The sequence below is a fragment of the Ochotona curzoniae genome, unplaced genomic scaffold (genome assembly GCF_017591425.1).
Source record: "Ochotona curzoniae isolate NIBS_2020 unplaced genomic scaffold, NIBS_Ocur_1.0 contig_2210, whole genome shotgun sequence".
NCBI classification, from domain to species: Eukaryota; Metazoa; Chordata; class Mammalia; order Lagomorpha; family Ochotonidae; genus Ochotona; species Ochotona curzoniae.
Genome location: NW_024465369.1, coordinates 14,421,392 through 14,438,917, shown reverse-complemented (window position 1 = coordinate 14,438,917; position 17,526 = coordinate 14,421,392). Strand labels below are relative to the sequence as shown.

Here is a 17,526-nt window from a genome sequence, read left to right as displayed (position 1 = left end):
GTGGTTGGTATACCAGGATAATGCCTACATCTATACTAAATAAAAGCATCCCAGATATTCTGATGTGTGGCCAAGAATCATTACTCTATTTCTTAAATTGGCAGTTTTCAAAATTAAGTCCCTAGACAAGATGTATCACCATCATCTGAGCACTGAAAAATAGGACCTGCTGAATAACACTTGCAGACCCAGTGACCTGTGTTTTAAACAAGCTCTTCAAGGCTGAGTCTGATGCACGCTAACGTTTAAAAACCCTGACCTAAATCTTTTTTGATATTTCTTTTAGTGATATTTTGAAAGCCTGATGAATTCTACTGATTGGGCTGAGTTGTTTCAAACAAAACTGAAGGGTATTTCCTATTGACCTACTATAGACAACCGTCTTCCAAGTACCTTCCAAATGCATGGAAAATGTCCCCTGTATTATAAAGTAAGTAAAAATCTACATATAGCTTGCATAAAACTCTAGCAACACTGTTTTTCAGGCCATCTTCCAAAAGAGTTTCTTCTCAGAACTCTTAACAGGCACTGTTTATAATTTTGCATGTCCAGAAAGACAAATCTACATTAAATTTTTAAAAGATTTCAATTATCTAACTGGGTACTACACCTTTCTGGCTGTGAAAGTAATGAGATGGCTCTAAAAACTCATGACATTCTGGTATACAGAAATCATGTTAAGACCAAATTGTAAAAATTAATTCAGCACCATATTACAGTAATCCCTGAATTCATATGTACTCTAGTTTAACTCATGTCCATCACAACATAAATTCCACACCATTATGACTTCCACATGACTATGTTACACTTCATACAAAGTTGCTCTGTTTAATTCTTTCTTCTATGGACTAGAAGTTGCTCTCTAAAGCATATAGCAGGTATTGCTCACGCAGCCAACAAATATTTAATGAGCAGCTACCATACACCCTTCCCTACATCAGATGACAGGGAAAATAAAGAAACACTGACATAATCCCTATGTTTATGAAGCTATCATTAATTAAAATTAGAAACAATAGTACAGGATAGAAAGTGAAGTCTGTGTGGATATCTGGCTTGCCACCATAAAACCCAAAATTAGACAGCTGTCTTCAGAACAGAACCTTGTGGTTGCTCTTCCTCTTTAAGTTACTACTTCAGGCTATAAATGAGTACTGGTGAAACTAAATGACAAATTTCTTAACAGTTAATCTGACTTTGTTTACACTATATATACATATATGTATTATATATAATATGTATTTAATATATATAAGATATATAAAATAAACAAAAAGTCCTATGCATAATTCAAGGCTTTACTGATAACCCAATTTCAACACAGGAATTACACATTAAAGTTAGCTATCCAAACCCAAAACAACAGTCAGCTATAACCTGTCAATTCCCAATTTCTTAGAGATTTTAAAGATAAGAAATTAAAAATCAGAATTGACTGACTTTATGACTCCAGACTCAGAAGCTAACTGAAGACCATACATTGCTCACTTGCAGAGTACAAGAAAGGTATCAGCTACTTCACCAAGCACAAAGCAACATCCACTATCTCCTAAGTGCTTTAACAGGAAGCTACGATGGAAACAGAGACAGACTCAAATCCTCAAACTCACATGTGGATATAGTCTAAGATGCAGTCATCCTATAAAGCAGCCTTATCCATAGTATCACAAAGCCCAAGCTAATAACCACCACAATAATTAGCTCATCTGATTTTTATTTCATATATGTGAATCATTCTGAGAAGTTTCACTAAACCCTCTAAAGACTGCAGGATACTCACATACACACAATGTTGAGAAACAACAGGCCCCTGGGGAAGGTGTCCTGACTCAGTGAGTCAAGCCACTATTTGCATTTTCTCTGCTTCCCATTCAGTTTTCTGCCAAAGCATCTTGGGAAACAGCAGACGATGGGCCAAGTACTTGGATTCTGCATCTACCATCTATTTCTCTCTATTGCTCTCTCTCTCAACTTCGGTTTTTTTTTTTTTCAGATAAATAACTTTAAAAAAACTTTAGAAAGGTAAACAGCTCCCATTTTAATTAAGAAAGGAAGCGTTTTTGCACTATCACAACAGGAATGCTACTAAAAATGCAAGGTGAAACATGAAATAAACTGCCTATTTTGCCCAATACAGTCATTGACAAACAACTACAAATAGGATGCTAATTTTGTCCCAGTTGACAAACATCTCAAGAACCAATTAAATGCAATAATAGCTACATTCTCATCAGTACCATACTTTGCAAAGCTTTCAAAGCTAAGTGCTCACTCCAGAGTTCATTGATAAATTAAATCTCCTTTTCCAATCACTTCTCCAGTACCACCTATTGAACAGATTTTTTTTTTCTTTTTAAGATTTTTTTTCCTTTTTTTTAATATATTTTTTTTTATTTTGACAATTCTTACAAATTTAATTGGGGTAAAAAAGGTTCAAGGCCTAAAGGGGGATATAGAGGAAGAAGCCCCACCCAGTTTCCCACCCACCCTAAGTCCCGGATGTGGGGCATGCTCTGAGATACTCGATCAAGTGGTTCCAATAGTTCACCATTCATGGGTCGCTGCCAGTCTCACCACTCCAAGCACGATGTGGTCGTTGAAGAGTCCATTGATTGACACAGTCCCTTCTAGAGTCTCCATTTGCCCAGTGTTTTGCTGCCAACAGATAGCTGAGGTTGTTGCTTGACTTGTTCTGTCTATCCTTGGTTAGGACTCTGAGTCCGGTGTCTCGAATGGGGAGATCCTCGAAGAAATTTTGAGGTATTCCCAGTCCAGATTCCTGCATGTTCTAGTAGCACAGGGCCCGGCACAGTCCATTGCCCCATCAGCTGGTGGTTGTAGTTGCTGGGTCGGTTCTGTCTCCACCCGTGTCCTCTTGCAGTCCCGCCTGGTTCCGCCCTGGACGCACTTGTCCCTCGCATGTACCAGTAGGAGTTGCAGCCCAGTCAGGGCGGCCCACAGCAACCCCAACCAGGCCCACCCCCTACCCTGGCTTGCCAGTATGTATGGCATACTAGCCCAGTCTGACCCAAATACCCTTCTGTTCATATACTTGCCAACAGGTGTTGCAACCTACTTCCATCCAACCATCTCCTACCATCCCTAACGGATATTGTTGGGTGTCTGTCTAGTCACCCCAGCCCCTGTCCTAGCTCCCATGCCCTCCCGTGGAAGGTGATGACCCACGAGGGAGGAGCCCACTATTTCCCTCCCAGGTCGCTCCCATTCCAGTTGTGCCCTCTCCAGTTGGCCCTGTGGTTCAACTCAACGTGTCTAACCCTTTGTACCAGCTTCCACCAGCTGGTGCTACAACTAAGCCCCAACAATCCTCCCCAACTCTGATTGTAGCTTGCACCAGTGGGAATAGTCAGCCCAGCCTGGTTTTCACCCAATCTGGTCCACGTGAGGTACACAGGTGCTATGTCCCTGCCTGGTCTGGTCTACCCCCTACCCAGCTCTCGCTCCTCAGTGTAAGTTGCTGTTCAGCTAGGGAACCTCCCCTTATTCCCATCAGCTCTGCCTCCTCCTTTCCTGGTTCTCACGTGTGTTGGTTGGGTGCTGCGGCTGCATCCGGCTCAGGCTACCTCACCTTGGCATTCCAACTTGTGTGTTGCTTTTGTCACGACCGGACCTGGTTCGACCCACATTCTGTTCTGGCGATCAGATTTACCAGTGGATGACATGAACAGATTCAGCCTGGTCTGCCCCCGACCCATGCCAAATGCATGCCAGTGGGACACTTTCTATGACCTCTTGGCTGTTACCTTCCATGTTCCTTGCGCTGACCTCCAGGGTCTGCGTCCTGCCAGAGGAGTTGCCTGAGCTCCTCCATCAGATCCCCTCCATGTGCCAGGTTTCGCGCATATCAGTGGGTCCATGTGCCAGTTCGCCTCTTGTCCTAGCAGGAACAGTGGCCTTTCCTAACTGGCCATCATCCCGTTCTGGTTCTTGCTGTAGAGTGTTTCAGCCCAGCCATGGTCGTCCATGCCCCCATATAGCTTGTATATGGCTCAGTTGAGGTTGGGACCTAGCCTAGTCCGTCCCACATCCACGCTGGTACTCCAAAGCACTAGAAGGTGCTGAATAGATTTTTATCACTAAAATCTATGTCCTTCCCATGACTAACATGTCTAACCTTAAAAAGAACTCTGAAAAACAAATAGAATATTCACTTATCAATTATTGAGGATCCAATTATTATTCTCAGGATTAGCCAAAGATTTCGCTTCTTAGCCACTAATTTTCAGTCTTTAATTGATTAACTGCTCTTTCAGAAAACAGAAGGAAGGAAAGAAAAAAATGTGTAGTTTGACAGCTAAAAATACTGACTGGAGAAAACTGGAAGGAAAAAAATGTGAAACTATATCTTAGAATAATTTTTTTCCAAACTCCATATTTGTTATCCATTATAAGAGAACTATGACTAATAATAAAAAATAGCAATTGTCTGTACAAGGCACTGGCAAGGCTTTTAAGTTATTTAAATCTCTAAAAGTACCTTTTGAAATGCTTCTCATGAAACAGATAAGAAATAGGACTAAATGAACTCAAGTAATTTACCTTGCCCACTGGGAAAATGGCAGAAGCCCAAAATCTGACCCTTAGACAACATTTCAAAACTCTACGAACCTCATCAAATAAGCAGCACAATAAACTGTTGCTTGATTTCTCAGGTCATTTGCTCACCAAAGTTTAAACAAAACAAAACAAAAGCATTCAAGAACCAAAAACATAAACTAGTGAGTTAGCCAAACAGGCTAACTCTTCTACTCTGCATTCTGGGAACTTCACAGCAATACTTGCTGCCAGGAAAAAAGCAGCCTAAAAGGTAACAGACACAAGGTAATGGTACTGCAGAGAATCTGGAAATGACTGCCATGTTGACCAACATGAATCCCATGCACAACAATCTTGAATGATGGGGTGGGTAAATTTCAAATTCTGCTCCATTAAAAATTATAGACAAGGCAAATTGATTATTTGATCAGCATAAGATTAAAACCAAATAATTCAGACAGACCTTCTGCTATCTATACTGGGCTCCTTGACAGTTTTTTCCTATTAGTCTTTCGCATGTTGTCCTCTATGCATTAACCTTTTCCTACTCAGATTCTGTCGAATAATCAAAATAAATACAACCGTAATTGCTATGTGGTCAGGTGAACACCTTATCACAAATTATCCTGACTAGCACTAGGTATGATATTTCCCTTATGGTACTCAGTTCTCTCAGCATTCTCTCTCTTTCTCTCTCAGATGAATAAATACATGCACACACCCCCCCAACACATACCTTCCATGCATGAGGCATGAGAAAATTAAACTCAAGTCGTATGAAATAAAAGCAATACAAATGTTCACTTTCAACACTGCTATTCAATATAATTCTAGAAGTTTTATCCAGAGCCATGTGGCAAGAAAAAGAAATCACAGAGACACAAATTTAAAAGGAGGATCTCAAATTATTCACATTTACAGATGACATGATCCTGTACAAAGGGGAACCTAAAGACTCCAGTATTAGAATACTATAACTCAAAGGAAAGTTTGGTAAAGCTGCAGCATATAAAATCAACAGGCAAAACCCGGTAACCTTTGTATGCATAAACAATGTTATGGCTGAGAAAAAAAACGTGTAAGATCCATACCATTCACCATAATCTCAAAAAACTTTAAATACTCTGGAATAAATGTAACGAAGGACTGTGAAAGATTCCTACAATGGTAATTACAAAACATTAAAGAATCAGAAAGCACTCCCCCAAAAAGAAAAAAAAATCCATATTCTTAAATTAAATAATATCAAAATATCTGTATTGTTCAAGGCAATTCATACAATCAATGCATCCCAATCAAAACGCTTACAACATTCTTATCAGATCTAGAAAAAAAAAAACCATGACAGAATTCATTTGGAAATACAAGAGACCCTGAATAGCTAGAGCAATCTTACAAAACATAACAAAGCCAAGGGCATCAAAACAGATTTCAAGACAAAATACAGGGCCAATATAATCACAACAGCCTGGCACTGACAAAAATACACATGTAGATCAATCGAACACATCAGAAATCCCAAAAATTAAAGTATAAATCTACAACAACTACTCTCTTATAAATGAGCTAAAACCAATCTCTGGAGAATGGACAGTTTTTCAACAAATGATGCTGAGAAATGGTTTTAAGACCTGTACCTTATGCTTCGTACAAAAATATCAACTGCAAATGGTTCAAGGACCTAAATTTACAACCAAATTGTGTCAAACTGCAGGATGAAAACATTCGGGAAACTGTAAAGCACTGGCATAAGCAAAAGACTTCTTGGGAAATACCACAGGAGCAGAGGCAATAAAAGCAAGAACAGACAAACAGGATTACATCACACTAAGCTTCTGTACTGCAAAGGAAACTTTCAATAAAGTGAAGAGAAAACCAACAGAATGGGAGAAAAACATGTCACTGATAACAAATTAATATGAGGAACTACAAAGAATTTAAGAAACTCTACAACAATGCAATTCAGTTAAGAAATGGGCAAAGAGGGGCCCAGCGGTGTGGCCTAGCGGCTAAAGTCCTCGCCTTGAACAAGCCCGGGATCCCATATGGGCACCGGTTCTAATCCCAGCAGCTCCACTTCCCATCCAGCTCCCTGCTTGTGGCCTAGGAAAGCAGTCAAGGACGGCCCAAAGCCTTGGGACCCTGCATCCACATGGGAGATGTGGAAGAGGTTCCTGGCTCCGGGCTTCAGATTGGCTCAGCTCCAGCCATTGCAGCCACTCGGGTAGTGAGTCACCGGACAAAAGATTTTCCTCTCTGTCTCTCCTCCTCACTGTATATCTGACTTTGCAATAAAAATAAATAAATATATCTTTAAAGAAAAAGATCACAATGCTTCATCTTACTCCAATTAGACTGGCAATCATCCAAAAACCAAAACAACAAACGCTCATGAGAATGTGGGGAAGAAGGTATCCTAATACAATATTCATGGGAATGTAAACTAGTACAACTATGATGGAATACAGTATGGAGAGATTCCTCAGAAATCTGAAAATAGATTAACATGATTCTGCCATTCCACTCCTGGGAATTCACCCAAATGAAATGAAGTCAACATATGAAAGAGTATTCTGTATCCCTGTACATATTGCAACTCAATTCATAATAGCTAAAATACCAAATAAACCCAGATGTCATCAACTAATGACTGGATAAAGAAAATGTGGGATATAAACAGTGGACTACTATTCAACCAGAATTTTAAAAAAATGGAATCTCATCTTTTGCAACAAAGTGGATACAACAGAAAATTATGGACACTGGAAACTATGCTTAGTGAAATAAGCCAGCCCCAAAAGACAAATACCATACGTGTTTTGGTGTGGCAGTTAATACAGACTATAAAACGCTGCAAAAAATGAAAGAAACATCTTTTTTGTTAAATTTTTATACTGAATTTTTAAATTTTATGGTACAACTTCGTAGAGACTGGGATTCCCTCCCCAAAACTCCTAACTGCCCCCCACGACAGATTTTCCCCATGTTGCTACAATAGTATATTCCTTCATAAGGAATCATAATTCCATAATTTAAACAGACAGCTTGTGACATCTCACTGCTTTTAGTCCTTGTTTATACTCCTGTGAAATTTCAGTCTTCCTACATTTACCAAAATTCCTGGCACGTACGTAATACACCAACGCAGATCAATAAATGTCAGCTGTGATGGTAGTAATAAACAAGGAGGCAACCTCCCAAATTAAACTGGACGACTGCTGAAAGAACCATACTGTCTGGGAACAGAGACATCACACTCCTATCTAAGTGATATTTCTTCTACTTCACTCAAAACTCCTGTACCTAACATTCCAAATGATAATTCTACCATTTTTCCAATACAACCTTCATAATTTTTTATTTATTCATTCTGTAAATGTTTCCTGCCTTTTATCCTTTAAACCATGTTTGAGCTGTAGATATAGCAGGTTAACAAAGGAGAAGAAAAAAAAAAGGTGTGTCCAAAAGAAATCCTCCTGAAGTCCTCCTCCAAAAGGGAAGAAGGATCGTAGCATACCCATAACACAATGAACTCTCCTTTAGTTGACTTGACATCCACAAAACCGTTTTTGAAATATTCCCTTACTCAATCAAGTACCTACTTCAGCATACACCTGTCAATCAATTCTGAAAGCCCAAGTTGTTACTCTTGCCAGGACTACTACACCAGTCCACGCCAGTAAGTGTTCTCTCCTCTTAATCATGACACTTAACTCTTTTGATGTCCATCAAGTTGACTTAGCCCAACAGTTTCTGCTAACTTTCCACATACTGCACGTTTTTATAACTGAATGACTCACATAAGTTTCATGAAATCAAAGGCTCTATCTTCTTTTAGTCCTGGCCCTTTAGTCATAGTCTTATGTATGTTTTTGACAGATCCCTTTAAATTGTCTCCCAGTATCTAATTTAGATGGCACTTGGCATTAAATACCTGACATGTCCTCTACTTCTGTTCAGAGAAATACATCATATTTTTACAGTAACAATTTACCAAGCTACATTTTATATATTTTCTAAGAACCTCTTTATTTTGAAACATGAAATTTTTGTGTGCAGAAAGTAACATTTTTAAGTCTTAAGACTGAATATATTCCTCCCCATCCTATCATTCAAATTGCTGAAATACCAGTGGTGAAACCCACACTGCACATCACGGTAACCGCCATCATCCTCTGTTCTGGTCTCAGCTCCTGATTCAGCTTCTGGCTATCGTTCACTCTACAAGGTAGCACTGATGGTTCAAGGGCTGGATCCCTACTGCCCACTTCAGAAAGCTGGACTGAATCCCCAATTTCTGGCTTTCTCACTTGCCCCACAACTTCCTCATCCTTACCTCTAACATCCCACCTCTCCTGCAGCCCCGCAGCCACCAACGCAGCCACTGGGGAAAGGCGGGGACAGCGTGGGGTGGAGAAGGGAGAGAAACCAGAAAATGGCACCTTTGCCTCTCTCTGCTTTCAAAAATATAAAAGATAATGAGGAAAAAATTCGGCAATGCCTGACGTGAAAAGGTGACAATTCAAAAGATTCATGGTCATTTCCTACAAATAAGTTGGATGACATAAAAACAGTTGTTCATTCTGGTATAAAGAAATATCCCAAGGGGCCGGTGAGGTGACAGAATGGGCTAATGCTCCATTATAAATAGAGCCTACATCCCATTTGGGTGCCAGTTCATGTCCTGGATGCTCCTTTTCCTATCCAGCTCCCTACTGGGAAGGCAGCAGAGGAGGATCTAAGTCCTCGGGCACCAGAATCTATGTGGGACGCCTGGAAGACGCTCCTGGCTCCCAGCTTTGATCAACCAGCTGTGGCAGTTGCAGCCATTTGGGGAATACACCAGAGGATGGAAGACCTCACTGTATCTCCTCTCCTCTCAAATAAAAACAAATAAATCTTAAGAAAAAAAAAAAGAGGAAAGAAGAAACAAAAGGAGAAAGAAAAGAAAGATTTCTATAAGAATAACATAAGGATTAATACTGCAGCCTCCTTCTGTGTTAAAAGAATTCCTCTGTTTAAAAAGGGGTCTGGGGCCCAGTGGCGTGGCGCAGCGGCTAAAGTCCTTGCCTTGAACACATATGGGCCTGTTCTAACCCCGGCAGCTCTACTTCCCATCCAGCTCCCTGCTTGTGGCCTGGGAAAGCAGTTGAGGACAGCCCAAAGCCTTGGGACCCTGCACCCTTGTGGGAGACCCGGAAGAAGTTCCTGGCTTCGGATCGGCACAGTACCGTCCATTGTGGCTCACTTGGGGAGTGATTCATCGGACAGAAGATCTTGCTCTCTGTCTCTCCTCCTCTCTGTACATCTGACTTTGTAATAAAATAAATAAATCTTAAAAAAAAAAAGGGGGGGGGTTGACTTGGCCCTGGTGCAATAGCCTAGTGGCTGAAGTCTTCACCTTACAACCGCCAGGATCCCATATGGACACTGGTTCGTGTCCCAGCTGCTCCGCTGCTTTTCCAGCTCCCTGTTTATAGCCCAGGAAAGCATTGAGGATGGCCCCGGGCCTTAGGACCCCGCACTTGCACAGGAAACCCAGAGGAAGCTCCTGGCTCCTGGCTTCAGACTGGCCGAGTTCTGGCCGTTGCAGTCACTTGGGAAGCGAACAGGCGGATGGAAGATCCTTCTGTCTCTCCTTCTGCCTGTAAATTTGACTTTTCAATAAAAATACATCTTTTTTTTTTAAAAAAAAAAAGGTCTCTGACTCAGCAGTAGAAAAAAAAAAGCATTTAATACTTAATCATAAACGGTACCAAAGTAAGCAACCAGAGAATTCTTGGAAGAGTTTACCAAATCCTGCTAATGAGTCACAGACAGACACAAACCTACAGCAGGTATTATGTTGGCTTTCCTTTTCTTTCTTTTTTTTTTAATTTAAAGATTTTATTTCATTTTTATTACAAAGTCAGATATACAGAGAGGAGGAAAGACAGAGAGGAAGATCTTCTGTCCGACAATTCACTCCCCAAGTGAGCCGCAATGGACGGTACTGCGCCTATCCGAAGCCAGGATCCAGGAACCTCTTCCGGGTCTCCCACAAGGGTGCACAGGGTCCCAAGGCTTTGGGCCGTCCTCGACTGCTTTCCCAGGCCACAACAGCTTCCTTCTTGTGTTCACTTGGAGAGTAAATCATTGGACGGAAGGTCTTCCTTTCTATCTCTCCTCCTCTCTGTATCTCTGGCTATGTAATAAAAATAAAATAAATCTTAAAAAGAAAAAAGACAAACCACTGGAATATTATTGAGCAATAAAAAGGAATTGACAGGCCTGGCACATCAGCTCAGTGGCTATATGATTGCCTTGCATGTGTCAGGATCCCTTTTGGGCACCCATTCTGTCCTGGTTGCTCCACTTCCCATTAAGCTCCCTGACTGTGGTCTCAGAAAGGAGTCATGGACGGCCCAAAGCCTTGGGACCCTGCACTTGCCTGCAACACCGGAAAAGCCTCCAGGCACCTGGCTTCAGATCATTTCAGTTCCAGAGTGAACCAGTGGACAGAAGATCTTCCTTTCTCCTCTTTGTAATAATAAACATTATTTTTAAGAAAAAGAATTGAGACACTACATCACTGATGAATCTTAAATGTGTATCACGCTAACACAAAAACAGTTTAAAAAAGAGAGTAAGTCCGATTTAATTTATATGGGGTTCTAGAAAAGAGAAACTGATTTACAGTAAAAGTTGCTTGGGACTAGCAATGGGGAGATTGCGAAGGAGGACACAAGATCTATCCCAGCTTTGGAAAAATTCTGTATCTTCATTTCCATGGGCACAGACCTTTATCTAAACCCATTAAACTCTGTTGTAAAGGGTTGCACTTAATTGTCCAGAAGTTACACTTCAAAAAGTTGATATTTGGGGACATAAGAACTATCAATAAACGAGGGGTATTATTAGAAACATCAAAGGTGGATATACAACACTTGTGGAGAGGTGACAGGATCACAGATGACATAATTTTTCTGGTTCAGTCTAAACACAAATGTTTATAGTATCTGACATATTCCAAGCGCCTTGAGGAACACTACAGAGACAAAGCAGACCTTATGAAGATGACGACGAAAACAAGGAAAGAGCACAAGTAAACCACGTGGACGTGTCCAAAAGGGCTTATGATACTCAGCAACGAAAGCAAGGACAACACCTACAACACCAGGCACTGCGTGAAACATAACTCAAAACTGAGTCAACGACTGACTGCACAGTCTTAATTATTGTCCAGCAGCTACACGGAGGAAGAGTCTTTAGTTTTTATGGGGGAGGGGTCCATAATTGTATTGTGGACAGGATCCATCTACAAAGGCTTAGGCTTCAAAATGAAATCACTACAAATGTTTAGGCTTCAAAACAAAGTCAAAGGATTTTTGTCAACCAAGCATGAAAGGATGGTCCCGAAACAACAAGCAAAAATTACCAATCCTATGTGATTGCCAAAAAAAAAAAAAAAAACTTACAGAAGAAAACCCAGATACCGCAAACTGAACTGAAGTATGATTGAAGAGAAGTGCAAAAGTATTTGTGAAATTTATGATGCTTTACTGCACCTCAGAACTGTTTTATCAAGGCCGTCACAAGAGCTCAAGTATTTCAATGCATGTGGTATGGTTAAGAAGAAAAATAAAAAGTAAGACCTATCTAATTACATTCTAGAAATGTCTATAAAACTGGGTTAAGATTAGTTCATTTTTCTTTTGGCTTTAAAAGAAACCTTCACTTGAAACATTAAAACAAGGCAAAAGAACAGTGAGCAGAATCCTCCATTTCAACTCCAGTTCCATCAACACTGGATTTCGTCTTCCTTAGCACTGGCCAGTAGAAGCAGATTTCTGAGACGATCTGAGACAAACACAGGCACTTAAGCGTTGGATTGAGAAAAGCACACGTTTTATTGAAAGTTAATGGCCAAATTGTGGCAAGGCTTGTTAAGTGCATATTTTTAAATAAAACATTAAAAAAAAATCCTCCAACTTTCTTCCTAAATTAAAACAAAATAATACATATGTAACAAAACTCAGAAGTGGTGTAAGGACTGACTGCAAAAAGGCAATGTCCCAGGGATTAACTGTTCATCCCAGAGGATGAGCTGACTCTGGTTCTGAAATAATAGAAGTAATTCTACACACTATCAGTTAAGTCTCAGGGGTTGCTTTTATTTTTGAGCCAAAATCCATGAAAGAAAATTTAACAGAAATTCCCAAATTTTATTTTTACAATTCAATTCAATTAACTAACATATTATCCTTTCATTTTAATTACTGTACCCATGGAAAACTAAGTTTAATTAGGAACAAAACTTATTTTTAAAAATAAAATTCCCACGATTCAGCTCTAAATCTTAAGCTTAAATGTTGAGTTTTTAAAAATATCATTTACTTTTTAATTTTAAAAAGTGAATATCCCTCCTGAAGTCACAGCCAGATTCATCTTCTACTTTCAGTAGACTTTCAGGTGAGCAAACACAAGAGAGAAATGTGATTAAATCACAGAGGGAAGTAGTAATGACAGGACAGCGTAATGAGGTCAGAACTCAAACAGCCAATCAAAGGCATAAAAGCATTTCCTGTAATCTTAACAGTCAAAAGAGAAAGCCAATCACGAAAATCTGGAGCTTTCTTTTGACAGTCACCGAAGCATGAGAACCAATCCACACACACCCGAGGTTGACAATAAGGCGGGACCGTCGGTTCATTGAAGAAATTCTGAGATGCAGTTACTATGAACTTCGCAGGCAAGTAATACCACTCCGGAGTCTTAAGCACTTGTCAGCCCAGCAGAAAACACAACCTTAGGCAAAAATTAACCTCTAGGCCGGGGGAACGGAGGCTTTACGCCCGGAGGCACGATACTGTCAAAAACACAACTGTCACCCTGGATGCACTAGATCCTCTACTTGTACAGGGAGCACCCTCCTCCGGTGCCATCTCTCGCTCGAGGCGGACTCCGAGCACCCCCGGCTCTCCTGGGCTGCAGCGCGCCGTGCCTCGACGATGCCGCCCGAGCCCGCCCGCTTGGCGCCCCGCGTCCGTCCCGCTCCGTCCGGCCCTGCACCGCCTCACGCCGCCGCGCCAACCCCCGGTTACCTCCCCGGGGTCGGGAGGTGGAAGGGGAACAGTGGTTTGTTTTTCAAAGCGCTTTTACTTTTCCCTAAATCATTTCAAAAAGAACCCGATGCTAAGCCAAACTTAAAACTGCAAATATACATACATGCATACAAACATACATATACATATATATAATGTCCTCGCCGAAGACACTTTCCCTCCCTCCTCCCCTGCTCCAAGCTATTAACTAATCCCAAATCACGCACAAACAAAAACGTTTTTGAAGGTAAACAGAGGCCGTACGCCAAGTGCGCCCAGCGCATCCCCTGCGCCATTCCCGGCCGCCGCTTACGCCAAGGCCCCCTTACGGCAGCGTAAGCGGCGCCGCGAGCTAATCACAACACTGGGACGCAACAACATGGCGGCGGCGGGCGGGCGCTGCGCCGGCCGAGAGGGTTTACGCTACTCCGCCAGCGTAAGGGCCCGTGCGTTGGAGCGACAGCGGCGCCCTCCAGCGAGCGTAAAGCGCTCTGTGAATGGCGAGGCCCGACTGACAAAGGGGAGGGGGGAGGAGGGAGGGGGGGTAATAAACACTCGAGTCCCTACCGATTCCTCCTCCTTCTCCATCCCGGTGGGCATCTGGGGCACGGCCCGGTTGATGGAGACGCAGTCGTTGAGATCAGGCATGTCCTTGCCGCGGTAGATAGGCAGCGGTTTGGCGGCGTCCAGCGCCCGCGCTCGGAAGGAGAGTTTACTCATTGTCTCCCCGCCTCACAGGAACAGCCCGGGCGGCGGCGGCGGGGCGGGCGGGGAGGGGGGGGGAGCACTCCCGCCGCCTCCTCCACCTCCTTCCTCAGTGCAGCGCGGCCGGCCCGCTCCTCCTCCTCCTTCTCAAGGCCCCCGGCCACAGCATGGGCGCCCACCCCACCCGAAAACAGCCCCCCGCCGCCCGCGGCCGCTTCCACACACTAGATCCGCCGCTCGCCCGCCCGATCCGCTCCCTGCGCCATGGCCAACATGGCGGACATTACCACAGCGGCGGCGAGCGATCCCGGCAGCCCGCGCGAGAGCGCGCCCCCGCCGCGGGCACGCGCCTCGCCCTCTCCCTCCCTCCTTCCTCTCCCTTCCCCTCCCTCGCCTGCCCACCCACTCTCTCCGCGGCGCCGCCGGCCCGCGGGAACGTGCTCGGCCTCGGGCCGCTCCGGGGAGAGGGGGCGGCGGCGCTGGGCCCCCCTCGGCTGGCCGGCCGGCGCTCCCGCGCTGTGGCAGGTGCCAGGTGCGCGACTTGACCCGCGCCTCGGAGCGTGCGTCTCTGCCTCCGCGGCGCCGGCAGTCGGCTCGCCCCGTGCCCCTGAGGAAGGAGCCGGGCGGCAGGGACGGCCGCGCCGAGCTGTGCGTACGGGCACAAGTCTGTGAGTCCCGGAAAAAAAAAAAAAAAGATGTCGACCAGAGCCCCTAACAGGCACCACCGGAGCCTGTACTTGTACGGGGCTTATCTCTGTGCGCCTCGTACACGGGTGCTTTGCCTTTCGCAGCCGCGCAACTCCGGGTGATGCGGAAGGTCGGTGCTCTCAGCAGGCTCCGAAAAGCCTAGCCCTTGACCCTGTCTCGCCGCCTCCGAAAAGCGCTTAGGCGTCCCAGCCCCTGTCCCCTGCATCCGCCCCTCAGTACCTGTCCGGAAGAGCTCTCCAAGGTAGGGCATCTTCGCTGGTCCTCGCCTGCTCCCGGCCGCCGTGAGGGCGCTGGATGCAGCTGCGGGATGCAACAAGTTTCGAACTTGAACCTGTCCCTCAAACTTCAGCTAAGTTATTTAGTGGATGATAGATAGTTCTCCGAAATCAAAAAATGGTAAAGGGCCTTAAAAGTGCAGCTTAAGACGTCTAACTAAAGCAACCCATGTTTCCAAAGTGGCAGGTGTATGTAAAAAGGTATGGCAACTCTAGAAGGTTCTTGCCCTCATGAAGTTTTCACATTAGAGTAGATGGAAAGACGAGTGATGAGTAAGCGACAGAAAAGATTGAATAAAAGAGCAGTTGGTGGGGGGCGCTGAGTCAACCGAATAAAGTGTAAACACTTGCAAACTGCCCAGGAGTTGACACACACAATAGTTGGTGATTAATTATCAAATGACATCTACAACCAGAAATTGCTGTGAAACCTCAGAGAACGAAGACATTAACTTGAACAGGTTAAATGAAAATCTCAGGCAGAAAGACAAATTGACTAAAGTAAATACCAGCTATTGGAGTCAGCAATCTCTTAACCAAGGATTTCCAGGTTACTCTTCAAGCATTATGGATTCCTCACACAATCCTGAGGCATGGAGCCAGTGTCCCATTTTCCAATCATCAAAACCCTAGTTGGAGAAACATGAACGACTTACTGATGTCCAACAGTGAAAACACTGACTGCTACATTCATTTTTATAGGACAGCTAAACTCGCTGCATTCATTTTTATAGAACATCGAAACTCGCTCTTCCTCCCTTCCCTGCTGCCCCTTTTCTCTCCCTTTCCTTTGAGGGCATAGTGGTGAGTGGGACTTGATGGCGGGTGTCTTTAATAGTCCAGCCAGTTTGGCTCAGCACAGCTTGGAGCACTGCTTCATAGGGGTTGAGTGTTTTACCACCACTTGGTAGATGTGACGCACTTCTTGTGAGCAGTACCTGCATGCAGCTTAGGCAGGCGTTCTGCCCTAAGTGTTATATGCTCTGGAGCAGTGCCAGTCCGCCACAAGGAGGAAAAAGAAGCTCTTGCTAGGGGGTTAGCATTGGGTTTAAGTCTGATGGGGCGGGGGGGGGGGGGGGGGGGGAGGCAGTGATTGGAGAAATGAATCATCCGGGCTTTTCTCTGGATGCCCAGCAAGGATAGCTTTCATCTAGTTCCTGCACTTCCTGTTTTGGTTACCATAGACAAGAAAAGAACAACTGATCCATGTCAGCCCTTATACTAGCTTCTAGGTACCAGCTCAATTAAATGAATCCTACTGAACTCCTTCTATAATACTATGAAGAAAATGTTTTAATTGCATCAATAAGGAAACAGACCCAGACATCTGATTCATACTCCATTATTAATGTCAAGTTTCATTACTGATATACTAATATTACTAATAATTTCTAGGTTCAAATACAGTGACTGATCCAAAGTTCATTTCTGAAACCTCTCAACCACTAGAGGTATAACCCAGAGCTCCAAGGAAGGCAGGCGCAGCATCTGCTTTGCTTGTCTCTTTGCTGAAGGCCTATGCCTCATGATATAGCAAGCTTTGAATACTACATTTGTTGACTGACCCTCAAAAAAATACAATGATACCTGACCCCATTCCACTCCAGTGTGGACTTCATATACTTTGCTGACCTAGCTATTGCTACCCCTATTTGCTGTTATGGCCTACCTTGTTCTCTAAATTCCTGCCTTTGGCTGTAGGAATTTTAGGACAAATGAACACAGTGGAAAGAAGAAAATGTTTGAACCCTGAAATTCAACTATAGGGACTCTTTTTTGCTGTAGTCATAATTTTGTTCTTTTACAGTGACTGTGCCACAAATGCCTTCCCCAAATCTCCATTTTGTTCTTGCCCTGTAGACAATGATTATAGAGCTGGGAATAAAACCAGTTAGAGGCAAATAACACAATTTTCTTTTCAACCAAGCCCAGACCTGTGTTTTCTTCACTTCTAATTCAGTGCCCAAGTCCAAATTACCTCTGTTTCATATTCAGAAAGTAGCTTTTATTTGTACATAAGTACTGTTTTACATAAACTTTATAATCTACTTGTTGAATGCCTGTGTAATTGTGTTAGAAACAGAAAATATATCTTCAACTTTTAAAGTATAAAATGTAGTTATTAAAATCTGTTTCAAGCAGTTGTTCAGTCTAATAGCCTATTTTAATTTCCATGTACAATGCGCTGAGTATAA

General features: G+C 43.2%; 1 protein-coding gene across 2 annotated transcripts in view; it reads right to left on the bottom strand.

Moving 5' to 3' along the window:
• Nucleotides 1-14,636, bottom strand: part of EPC2 (enhancer of polycomb homolog 2) — a 96,596-nt gene extending 81,960 nt beyond the window's left edge. Inside the window, exon 1 of one of the 2 annotated variants that reach the window (XM_040971554.1) lies at nt 14,211-14,636. In XM_040971554.1, coding sequence (XP_040827488.1) covers nt 14,211-14,363 — 153 coding nt within the window. In that variant the 5' untranslated portion in view covers nt 14,364-14,636. The remainder of the gene's footprint in view (nt 1-14,210) is intronic. The other variant, XM_040971553.1, reaches the window with a different exon arrangement.
• Between the last annotated feature and the right edge of the window lie 2,890 nt (nt 14,637-17,526).